General features: G+C 48.3%; 1 protein-coding gene and 1 pseudogene across 5 annotated transcripts in view; one reads left to right on the forward strand and one right to left on the reverse strand.

Annotated features, from left to right (window-relative positions):
* The first annotated feature begins 722 nt into the window (after positions 1-722).
* On the forward strand, positions 723-2,580 carry LOC105493454 (polyadenylate-binding protein 1 pseudogene; annotated as a pseudogene).
* Positions 2,581-5,267: 2,687 nt separating this feature from the next.
* The window catches only part of LOC105493456 (acetyl-CoA carboxylase beta), a 166,463-nt gene continuing 159,116 nt past the window's right edge, over positions 5,268-12,614 (reverse strand). For all 5 annotated transcript variants that reach the window (XM_071071168.1, XM_011761132.3, XM_011761128.3 and 2 more), the window contains 5 exons: positions 11,059-11,171; positions 9,138-9,292; positions 8,276-8,446; positions 8,031-8,167; positions 5,268-7,281 (listed from right to left, as the gene is read on the reverse strand). In XM_071071168.1, the coding sequence (XP_070927269.1) occupies positions 7,155-7,281; positions 8,031-8,167; positions 8,276-8,446; positions 9,138-9,292; positions 11,059-11,171 (703 nt within the window). In that variant the 3' untranslated portion in view covers positions 5,268-7,154. The remainder of the gene's footprint in view (positions 7,282-8,030; positions 8,168-8,275; positions 8,447-9,137; positions 9,293-11,058; positions 11,172-12,614) is intronic.

Consider the following 12,614-nt stretch of genomic DNA (forward strand, 5'->3'; position numbering starts at 1 on the left):
TGAGTTAGCAGAAGCCATAGGGAGGCTTTGCTGTTCATGGTGGTCATTCAGAACCTTTCTGTGGCCTGTGTGGATGGTCCTTGTTCCCTTCGCTATCATGTTCCTGTCACAGGGACTCTGAAGGTGGACCCTGGATATTTCTGGATTTAACAGTCACTGCTTTGACTAGTTGTGACCCTAAACATCTTGTGGTTAGCCACTTGCAATTTCTACCTGTTGGGAACTCCAGGATACCAGTCCCCAAGGGCAGGAGTGGGTTGCCTTGCTCGTGGCGGTGCCCTGTCACAGTGCTCGGCCTGTGGCACATGCTCATAAAATAGTGGACAAAAGCATTTTTCTGGGGCTGTGTGCATTGTGAGAACTGGGGTTCCCTCTTTGGCCACACAACTGGCTGCTTCATTTCAACACAGCTCTGTTGATCTGGATGTGCTCTCAGCTGCAGAAAAGCTCAGGAAGTGATTTACAAAACAAACAACTGGTTTTGAAATGCAAAAATAACTCTGGAGAAATGTATTAATGTCTGCAATTTACTCTGAAATGTGACAAAATAATAGCATGCATTCACAGATAAAGGAGAGATGGACAGATGGAGAGAGCGGTGTTAAAGAAGGTACAAGCACAGTCAGATGTCAACGGTGGCATCGAGATGGTGGGTTAGAGTGAGTGCTATGAATATTTTGACTTTTTGGCATTTGGAAATTTTCATAATAAAATGTTAGGGGGCGGACGCGGAGCGTGCTTTGGACACCATGAATTTTGATGTTATAAAGGGCAAACCAGTACGCATCATGTGGTCTCAGCGTGATCCATCACTTCGCAAAAGTGGAGTAGGCAACATATTCATTAAAAATCTGGACAAATCCATTGATAATAAAGCACTGTATGATACATTTTCTGCTTTTGGTAACATCCTTTCATGTAAGGTGGTTTGTGATGAAAATGGTTCCAAGGGCTATGGATTTGTACACTTTGAGACGCAGGAAGCAGCTGAACGAGCTATTGAAAAAATGAATGGAATGTTCCTAAATGATCGCAAAGTATTTGTTGGACGATTTAAGTCTCGTAAAGAACGAGAAGCTGAACTTGGAGCTAGGGCAAAAGAATTCACCAATGTTTACATCAAGAATTTTGGAGAAGACATGGATGATGAGCGCCTTAAGGATCTCTTTGGCAAGTTTGGGCCTGCCTTAAGTGTGAAAGTAATGACTGATGAAAGTGGAAAATCCAAAGGATTTGGATTTGTAAGCTTTGAAAGGCATGAAGATGCACAGAAAGCTGTGGATGAGATGAATGGAAAGGAGCTCAATGGAAAACAAATTTATGTTGGTCGAGCTCAGAAAAAGGTGGAACGGCAGACGGAACTTAAGCGCAAATTTGAACAGATGAAGCAAGATAGGATCACCAGATACCAGGGTGTTAATCTTTATGTGAAAAATCTTGATGATGGTATTGATGATGAACGTCTCCGGAAAGAGTTTTCTCCATTTGGTACAATCACTAGTGCAAAGGTTATGATGGAGGGTGGTCGCAGCAAAGGGTTTGGTTTTGTATGTTTCTCCTCCCCAGAAGAAGCCACTAAAGCAGTTACAGAAATGAACGGTAGAATTGTGGCCACAAAGCCATTGTATGTAGCTTTAGCTCAGCGCAAAGAAGAGCGCCAGGCTCACCTCACTAACCAGTATATGCAGAGAATGGCAAGTGTACGAGCTGTGCCCAACCCTGAAATCAACCCCTACCAGCCAGCACCTCCTTCAGGTTACTTCATGGCAGCTATCCCACAGACTCAGAACCGTGCTGCATACTACCCTCCTAGCCAAATTGCTCAACTAAGACCAAGTCCTCGCTGGACTGCTCAGGGTGCCAGACCTCATCCATTCCAAAATATGCCCGGTGCTATCCGCCCAGCTGCTCCTAGACCACCATTTAGTACTATGAGACCAGCTTCTTCACAGGTTCCACGAGTCATGTCAACACAGCGTGTTGCTAACACATCAACACAGACAATGGGTCCACGTCCTGCAGCTGCAGCTGCTGCAGCTACTCCTGCTGTCCGCACCGTTCCACAGTATAAATATGCTGCGGGAGTTCGCAATCCTCAGCAACATCTTAATGCACGGCCACAAGTTACAATGCAACAGCCTGCTGTTCATGTACAAGGTCAGGAACCTTTGACTGCTTCCATGTTGGCATCTGCCCCTCCTCAAGAGCAAAAGCAAATGTTGGGTGAACGGCTGTTTCCTCTTATTCAAGCCATGCACCCTACTCTTGCTGGTAAAATCACTGGCATGTTGTTGGAGATTGATAATTCAGAACTTCTTCATATGCTCGAGTCTCCTGAGTCACTCCGTTCTAAGGTTGATGAAGCTGTAGCTGTACTACAAGCCCACCAAGCTAAAGAGGCTGCCCAGAAAGCAGTTAACAGTGCCACCGGTGTTCCAACTGTTTAAAATTGATCAGGGACCACGAAAAGAAACTTGTGCTTCACCGAAGAAAAATATCTAAACATCGAAAAACTTAAATATTATGGAAAAAAAAATTGCAAAATATAAAATAAATAAAAAAAGGAAAGGAAACTTTGAACCTTATGTACCGAGCAAATGCCAGGTCTAGCAAACATAATGCTAGTCCTAGATTACTTCTTGATTTAAAAACAAACAAAAAAAAAAACACAAAAAAATAGTAAAATATAAAAACAAATTAATGTTTTATAGACCCTGGGAAAAAGAATTTTCAGCAAAGTACAAAAATTTAAAGCATTCCTTTATTTAATTTTGTAATTCTTTACTGTGGAATAGCTCAAAATGTCAGTTCTGTTTTAAATAACAGAATTGATAACTGAGCAAGGAAACGTAATTTGGATTATAAAATTCTTGCTTTAATAAAAATTCCTTAAACAGTGAAAAAAAATAAAAATAAAAATAAATAAAATGTTAGGGGAAAAGAATGACCCTGAGAAAAAAAGGCCAACTGACTTTTGGAGCAGATGAAGGCAAAATAATAAGATAATAAAATAAGAGACTGAGGAGGCCAAAGAAAGGAGTAGAAATGGGGACAACCCAGCCCACATTTACATTTGTGATGTGGAGGAGCCCACTGTGCATGCAGAAATGTGAGGTTCCTCTGAGTGGTTTAGGGGCTACAGAATCTGCCAATCAAGGGCCGCAAAATCTGCCAATCAGGAAAGAGGGCAGCCCACCCTCGTGTGGGCTCTTGGCATGAAGAGCATGAGGTTTTTGATGAGGATCTGAATGATGGCATTGGCTGCATTAGCCAGGAAGCCAGGGAGGCAGGAGGAGTGGAGCTTGGTCTACAGGATGCTCTCATGTTTTGGGATCTAACCCTTGCAAAGGTTCAGGACTTACGGAAAGGCATTAAGCCCAGGGGGACTGGGTCTGGGCCAGCCTGGGTTCCTGGCCTGGCCCCTCCTTTTACCAGCTATGTGCACTTGGAGAAGTTGGCTCATCTCTGAGCCTGGATTTTCTCGTCTATAAAAATGAGGATAGAGGCTGGGTATAGTGGCTCACACCTGTAATTCTAGCACTCTAGGATGCTGAGGTGGGAGGATCACTTGAGGCCAAGAGTTTGAGACCAGCCTGGACAACATAGCTAGACCCCGTCTCTACAAAAACTGAAAGAGTTAGCTGGGCATGGTGGTGCATGCCTGTAGTCCCAGATACTCGGGAGGCTGAGGTGGGAGGATCGTTTGTGCCCAGGAGGTTGAGGCTGCAGTGAGCTGAAATCACATCAATGGACTCCAGCCTGGGCAACAGAGCGAGACCCTGTCTCATAAAAAAAAAAATGAGGATTGAGTGTATGTAGCAACCACCTCCAAGGGTCACATGAGGATTGTGTGGAAGGAGGCCAGAAACTGGCACGTGACCAGTGGCCATCGTGGGGAGTGTTCAGTTAGCACCCAACCTGCCCAGCAAGACCTCTGTCCATACTCAGTGGTCTGATCCTTTCTCCCTTGCCCTTGTGACTAGCCACACTAAGTCCTCCAAGGGAGAAAAGCCTTGTCAGGAAAAGCACTTTCAGCTGATGTCCACAGAGTAAACTCCAGCATCCTTAGCGGCAGATGGCAGCTTGTGTCCGGGTTTCAAATCCAGATGAAAACGAAAATTGACCCGTAGTCTTCAGGATGCAAAATTAAATCAGAGCTTCCTTCTCCCCATCCCAGAGGGTTGCATTTCAGCTTGTTCTCAGCTCCTCACCTCCCTGCCTGGAGGGTCTGCTGATGCAGACCACCATTAGGTGCTGCTGTGGGTGGAAATAAACTGCTGTCTCCTGGGCTAACTGGGCCATCTCTGGGGCTAAGGATAGAGCTCCAACTCAAACTAGTGCAAGCATTAAAACAAATAAACAAACAAAAACCATGGGTAGGTTCCTGGGACTGGGCTACTGACTTCAGGCATGGCTTGATCCAGGCATCCAAGTACCACCAACAGGACTGGGTCTCCCCCTCTATCTCTGGGCTTGGCTTTCCCCTGCATTGGTAGGTCCTCTCCACATCAGCATTGTCAGCCAGCCCTAAAGAATTCTGACCAGCCCTACTGAGGACACACGCCCATACCTGCATCAGTCACTGTCAGGGGGAATGGAGAACTCTCATTTGCCCATCCCTGGTAAGGGGGAAATGCCTGGAAAAGGTGTCAGGCAGAATCAAAGTAACAGTTGTTGTTCTGTATTTTGGAGAAAAACGGAATAGTCTCTGTGTGCTGAGAAGCTGTGGTGGGGGCTTCTTCCGCAGTTTTGGTCCATGTACAACCAACTCCTAAGTGTGGCTTAAACCTGCCCACCAAGGACCTAGGTCATAAAAGGAAAGGGCTGGGTTCTGGAGCCAAGCCGACTTATTCCGTCCCTGCGGAACCACGGACAAATGCCTTCACCTCTCTGTGCCTCAGCTTCCTCATCTGCACAGCAGGGGTGGATCATGGTGGTGGAAAGGAATGGAACTCACATGTGAAGTGCCTGGGCCAACCCCCCGCCCCCTTCTTCCAGAGAAGCTCCCTTTTTGCCTGTGGCATTGACTAGGCTTACATGTATTTTTCTAAAACATTTTTTCCCTAAAGCTTTCAAAAAGGGATGACTTTGTCCAATTCAGTCCAGCCTTCAGCTCCCTTTACTGCATCCCTGTCTGCCCCTGTGATGGGAACTCACTCAAAGTCTCAGCTGTGGTGTCAGGAATGGAGGGTACAAAGGTGAACACCTACCTTTGGAGGAGGCCACCTGCCTTCTCCAGTCCAGACAATAAAGTCAAGGCCAAAGTGTTTCCTTCAAAAAATAGTTTATTCTGCACATTTCCTGGTAGGCTCTCTGCCCACCGTTCCAGGGTAGCAGCTACTCATAACGTGCCTTTCTCTCCAAAACCAAGAGGGCCTTCCCAACAGAAAAACCTTCAGTTCCCAAAGCAGCATCAATTCTTCCCCTCACCCCAGCAAACCTCGGGGTGGAATAAGGAATAATTCACCTTCTCCCATCCCTCACTGCCCCACCACACCTTCATTTGCCAGGGCCGTCACTGGCTAATGGTCAGATTTTGTCTTTTTCAACTTGGATACCCTCAAGCATCCCAGCTTTTGGAGGCTTCCCTGGGTGACTTCATGGGCTTCCACAGTGACCAGGCATCATATACAGCATCCTCGGACAAACCGCCCATCACAGCAGTGGGTTGTGGCCAACTCCCTCCACTCCCCCACTCCACCCCAATGGGAGAAACCAGAGGATTGCAGGGCCCCGGGCTGTGCCGCCTGCAGAGCCAGGAGCTGCTGGATGCATTGCAACATCCTCCCTGAGCAAATCAGTATGGTCACCACAGTCCAGTCCTTAGTCACCGACAGCTCTGCCCCTCGGTCAGATCCCACCATCTGTGCTCATCAAGCCAGCAGGCAAGGGAGCAACAGTGACTCAAGTGGCCCTCCAAGGGAGCAGTGGTGACCATCACAGACGTGACACTTGTGAGCAAGCTGGGCCATGGGTGTGGCAAGGGATTCCTCTCCGCCTCTGTGCTCCCCACTTGGGCAAGAGAAGGGTGCCTGCACAGGCTGGGGGCCAATCCTGCAGGAGGAAGGGGCAGTCCTCATTTTCCTTGGAGGGAAGAGGCAGGCAGAGGACCTGGAGCTATGCGAGAGGATCCTCCAGAAGCCCTGAAACCTCTGGCCGGGCACTTCCATTCATTTTGCTTTCCCTCTCTCAAAAAGAGAATCCCTGGCAACCAGTGCTAAACATGGCCTACCAGTGGAGCCCTCCTAGTGATTCACTAGGGCCATTTGGGGAACAAAATGCCATTTCATTCTTGCAATAAAAAATCATCTGGCCAAAGATGGTGGCTCACGCCTGTAATCCCAGCACTTTGGGGGGCCAAGGTGGGTGGATTACCTGAAGTCAAGGGTTCAAGACCAGCCTGACCAACATGGTGAAACTGTGTCTCTACTAAAAATACAAGAATTAGCTGGACATGGTGACGGGCACCTGTAATCCCAGCTATCTAGGAGGCTGAGACAGGAGAACAGCTTGAACCTGGGAGATGAAGGTTGCAGTGAGATCATGCTACCCCATTCCAGCCTAGGTGACAGAGTAAGACTCTGTCTCAAAAAAAAAAAAAAAAAAAAAAAATTTCATCCATACATTTTCCTGGGTGACTAGACAGTATCCAAAGAAACATCATTACAAAAATAGGTTTTTCTCTAGTCCTGTCTATATATATATTTTTTTTCCTTGGCCCATTTATTTGGCTGAAATATATGAGATGCTCACATCTAGTGCTGGTCTCAGAGTAAAAAAATAAAAGATTTCATGATATGATGATATCCAAGAAGCCTGAAGAACGCCTGGATCCCACAGGCCAGGCACTGTTTTGCAAAAGGAAACAGGGATGTTTTAGCTTGATTAGATTTAGTGATGCAATAAAAATGCTGTCTTCAGAGACAAAACAAAAGAAACTTCCCAGCTATGCAGAGGAGGTTGTTTGTGTTTGGGAGAGGCACTCCTGGGCCTTTTATTGAGACAGGTGTCAGCTCGGAACCAGCAGCCCTGTAGAAGTGCCCAGGATTTTCTTTTTTTAAAAGCAGGTCTTCAAGGTCTGCTGAGGGCGTACCGATGGTGGGTGTGGGTGGTTCCTCTTGCTGTGGTCCCGGGAATGGCGGGGCAGGCCGGGGTCAGGTGGAGGCTGGGCTGTCCATGGTAGACAGCAGGTGGATGACCTGTGCCCGCTCAGCTGGGCTGATGTGCTGGCTCAGGTATATCACACAGTCCACGGCCACCTCGGGGTTTTCTTGAACCAGGCTGTGAGGGAGGTGAGAGGAGGGCTGGGGTCACTCCAGCCACTTTTTCAGTGGCCCCTAGGATGGCAGACTCCTTGTGTGGGGCCACACCCCAGAACCCAGAGCTCCCAAGTCCCTTCCTGCTGTGGTCCCCAAGGGGGCGATGGTCCTGTGCAGCAGGAGGGCTGTGACCTAAAGATCAGAATGTCTTGAGGCACCACTGTCCCTACTGGTCACTGCTGTGTCACATGACCTGAGACAAGACACTGCCCTGAGTCTCAGCTTCATCCCCAAAATGGGGTCCCCTGTGCTGGACTCCCTCCTTCACAGGGGGACTGCATGGCAACTGGGGGAGGGGACACTGTGGAAAGGCCAACACTGGCGTGGAAGCCAGCAGCCTGAAGGCTAGTGGTTCCAAATGTGGGTTCTGTGACTAACCCTGCTCAAGCTGTGACTTTGGATAAGTCCATATTCCAGCAAGGGTCATGAGTTGGAAGGATCTCACACTGTCTTCATAGCACCCCTGGGCTCTCTGCCCCACCCCGGCCACCGGGCTGGGAGACCGGGCATTGGGGAGTATGGTCTCTTTACTGGGGGCCGGGTGGGGGCCCAACCCCAGACTGTGGCTTTCAGCACACGACCCTGGCCCTGAGGCCCTGGGACTGCACAGTGTGGCGGGTTCAAGTGGCTGCCTAGGAGTGGGCAGCTGGGGGTCAATGCTGGCTCGGGTCCTTGCCAGGAGCCTGGGAAGCAGGTGCGGCGGCCACTCACCCTCGGATGGTCTTGAGGACGGAGTCGTGCTTCAGGTACGTGATGTTCTCGCGGATGGTGGAGCGCGGGCCGTCCTCCACCTGCCAGTGCTGTTCTAGCCACTGCACAACCACCTGGTTGTTGTCCCACAGGTAGGCCTGGGGAGGGGGCAGAGGATGCCTCAGAGAGGTACCCAGCTGTGGGCTGGCTGCCTCAGCCCCCAGCACCCTCTGTGCGCACCGGCCTCGTTCTCACCCCAGGCCCACCTTGACAGCCCCCTCCGTCTCCACGAACCAGCGGCGCAGCATGGACTGGATGTGCACGTGACTCAGCTCCCCACTGGCCCGCAGGATCTCCTGCTTGACCTGGTCCTCCAGGAGGAGGCGGCGCAGACGCCAATACAGGAAGGTGCGCGCGGTCTTCCACTCCAGGATGTCCTGCGGAGGAGCCAGGCTTGAATCCCCAGAAAGGGAAGGAGGAGATGGGCTGCTGGCTCTGACCACACCCATGACAGTGGCTGCCCGGGACTGGGCCCAGGCTCTGAGATCATTCCCAAAACATCCCAGGCAAGCAAGCTGAGGCTCAGGGAGGGGAAGGCACCTGCTCAGAGCCAGGACATCACCAGGACTCCAGATGGGCCATAGGTGAAAAAATGTCCCCCATAAAAACCCAGCACCCACCTCTACCTCAACTGACACAAACACAGGCTTGTGTGAGGCATGAGCCAGTTGGGAGGGAGAACAATGCAGCAAGAGAACCAGTGAGTAATGGACATGGGTAGGAGGTGACTGTGGGATGTCCTTGCAATAGTGAGGGGCGGGGTGAATGCTGGACAGGAACAATGATTTCTACCCCTGGTCCAGGTCCAAACTGGCCGAGCCATCAGACTTTGTTGCTTATTAGAATCTCTTGGGGATTTTAAAAATCATGACTGCCAGGCTCCTGTCCAGGTGTTTGGATTTCATTGGTCTGCAGTGCCATCTGGGGATCGGGATTATTTTAAAGCTCCCAGGTGTCTCCCATCTGCAGCATTTGACCCATCCCAAGCCCCCCTGAGCCCAAATGTCCTCCACGTTTTGGAAAACAGGGTAGGCTCTTTGCACCCCACACGGCAGCCGTGGCTCTCACAGATATGACGCCCTTCTCCAGCATCCGGCCGGGCGTGTCGTGGAAGTCGGCGAACTGCACCGCCACCTGGTGGTAGATGGGGAGCAGCAGGTCCTCGCGAGCCTTCAGCCGGCCCTCCAGGTCCCTGCGGTCCTTGTCTGAGAGATCAGGTTCCCCTGCAGGTGAGCAGAAAGGCCAGTCAAGTCACGGAAGGTGGCCATATGTGGTGGGGTGGAGATTTTTTTTTTTTTTTTTTGAAGAAGGCACAAATCAGGATTTGCAGGACAGGCCTTGCCTCATGAGAGGTCTGAGCTTTAACTCTGATATTACTCCTGCTGCTACACAGGCTGCTCTCAACCCCCTAGGTCCCCCCGAGTCCACTGGCCTCGCCCCCACCCAAGGCCCATCTTGACGGCCCCCTTTGTCTCAGATCAAATAGCTAGTACAGTCTCAGAAATGCACTCACAATTGCAAGACAGCATTCAACATGCAACTCTACATTTTCCCCTTCCATCAGACCTACTGTGCTTACAGAATACTATATCAATTACTATTTTTAGTACATATTGTAAAATATTATAAGGGAATATTAAAAGCAACTCTATGCCAAATTGACAACTTAAGATGAAATACACAAATTCCTTGAAACACACGAACCACCAAAGCTCACCTAGGAGGAAATAGATAACACAAATAGTCCTATATATAACAAAGAAGTTGAATTTATAGGTAAAAACCTCTATCAAAAACAAAGAAATAATGCCAATTCTGCACAAACTCAGAAAATAGGAGCGAACACTTCAACTCATTCTATGAGAGCAGCATTACCCTGATACCAACCAAAGAAATTACATGCACACACTGTAATTAATCTTGTGAATAGCACAAGACACTGACACTTAAAATGGATATTTAAAGAGAATTACATCTTGTGGCCAGATGTGGTGGCTCATGCCTGAAATCCCAGCACTTTGGGAGGCTGAGGCAGGCAAATCACTTGAGGCCAGGAGTTCGAGACCAGCCTGGCCAACATGGTGAAACCCCATCTCTACTAAAAACACAAAAATCAGCCAAGTGTGGTGGCACACACCTGTAATTCCAGCTACTTCAGAGCCTGAGGCATGAGAATTGCTTGAACCTGGGAGGCAAAGGTTGCAGTGAGCTGAGATTGCACCACTGCACCTGGGCGACAGAGCAAGACTCTGTCTCAAAAATAAACAAATAAATACATAAAGAGAATTATGTCTAAAGATGACAAGTGAAACAAAGCTGTCATTCAAACAAAGTTAGTAAAATATCTTATGTCTGATTGGGAATTCTAAAGGAACATTTTGCCACCAAAATTCTGATATTCCCCATCAGCCCCAAATACTTCAATTGCTATCTTCTGTGTATTCTGAGACATAAATTCACGATGGCATTATATATCTATCTATATAGATAGATATTTAATGTTAAAAAGGTTGATTTAGAAATGTGAATGTCCTCCAGTTATGGTGGCTCATGCCTGTAATCCCAGCATTTTGGAATGCTGAGGCAGGTGGATCGCTTGAGCCCAGAAGTTTGAGAGCAGCCTGGGCAACATGGCAAAACCTCCTATCTACAAAAATACAAAAATTAGCTGGGCATGGTTGTGCGTACCTGTAGTCCCAGCTACTCAGGCTGAGATGGGAGGATGGCTTAAGCCCAGAAGACAGAGGTTGCAGTGAGTTGAGATTGCACCCTGCACTCCAGCCTAGGCAATAGAGCCAGACCTCGTCTCAAAAAAAACAAAACAAAACAAACAAAGATAAATGTGAATATCTTTAAAAACCTCACAGTTATTATAGCTGTATTTTGATATTTCTTCATTTTATTTTTAACATCCTAGAAACCCCCAGCAATGGGACCGGCTGGGGCTTCTCTTGACCTCTGAGAGGTGAAGCCTTTGGGACCCCCTTACCTAGCTGTTCCATGAGCTTCTTGTAAGCTGGATCGATCCTTCTCATGGACTTTATCAGATCTTTCTTTCGGAACTTAATCTCCACTGTCCCCTCTGGCTCCAGAACACCCCCCCTTAAAAGAGAAGAGGCAGAGGGATGGGGGTGTATGAGGCATTGCCCAGCAAGCAACGGCTAATGGATGTTGGGGGAGCCGGAGGGAAGAGAGCCAGAAGATCTGGGGGTCAGTTCTCAGCTCTTTTACCCCTACACATGCTGTGTGCCCTTGGGCGAGTCACTTTCCCTCTCTGGGCCTCCGCATCTTTACCCACAGATGTAAAGACTGAGCCAACTGTTTAAAATAATGCTTTCTGAACTCTGGAAGGCCCCTTTCGGGTCTAAGAGTGTATGACTTTTTCCATGGCAGCATAACCCTCCTGCTCTCCAGCCACAGTCCTCTCTAACTTTGCTAATTTCTGTTCTCCTAGAGGTGGGGCACTGTTTCTGATCACTTTAAATCTCACAAAAGCACCTTGAGAGCCCAGCATGGTCTTGTGTGAGCTGTCCTTCCATTTCCAACATACATTTTCTTTTCTTTTCTTTTCTTTTTTTTTTTTTTTTTTGTTGTTGTTGTTGTTTTGTTTTGTTTTAGACAGGGTCTCACTCTGTCACCCAGGCTGGAGTGCAGTGGCACTATCTCGGTTCACTGTAATCTCTGCCTCCCGGGTTCAAGTGATTCTCCTGCCTCAGCCCCCCGAGTAGCTGGGATTACAGGTGCATACCACCATGCCCAGCTAATTCTTGTATTTTTAGTAGAGACGGGGTTTCATTGTGTTGGCCAGGCTGGTCTTGAACTCCTGGCCTCAAGTGATCTACCCACCTCAGTCTCCCAAAGTGCTGGGATTACAGGCGTGAGCCACCACACCTGGCCTCATTTCCAACATTTTTATTTACTCCTCATTCTCCCCCTGCCACTTTTTGCTTTTGACAGCTTAGAAGCCCTGAAGAATACTATCAGTAGCTTTGAGCTTCCTGGTGGCCAGCATGAAAAGTTAGCAATGACTCCATTCAAGTGCTGCTCAGTATCCTGAGTCTTCCTGGAGGACTGACCTCAGCAGTCCCTGACAAGGGTCTAAGTGCCCTGAATGCAGGACAAGCTTGGCCCATCTGCCACCATATCATAATGTCTAGCAGAATTAACAAATGAATGAAGGAGTGAACACAGGAATGCTGTGCCTATATTTGGAGCAGAATGACTATTGAGGCCTTTACATCCTATACAGCATGTAGTTTTCACTTCAAAGTCATCAGTCACTGTGCTGTGAACATTATTGTCATGATCCTTTCTGGAAGAATCTCTAATAAATTCCTCCTAAGGAAAGTGCCAAGGAGGTTAACTCTCCTGCAAAGAACCAGTATCCTCTCATGCAGATATTCATTCAGTCATTTGTTTAGCCAGTATTTTCTGACCACCTACCAGGAGTTAGGCACTGTGCTAGACCCTGGGATTTAAAACTGAATAAAACATTTCCTATAGGAACTCATAGCTTTGGGAGAAGCTCAGTCTAATGAGAGATAC

The sequence above is a fragment of the Macaca nemestrina genome, chromosome 10 (genome assembly GCF_043159975.1).
Source record: "Macaca nemestrina isolate mMacNem1 chromosome 10, mMacNem.hap1, whole genome shotgun sequence".
Taxonomy (NCBI): domain Eukaryota; kingdom Metazoa; phylum Chordata; class Mammalia; order Primates; family Cercopithecidae; genus Macaca; species Macaca nemestrina.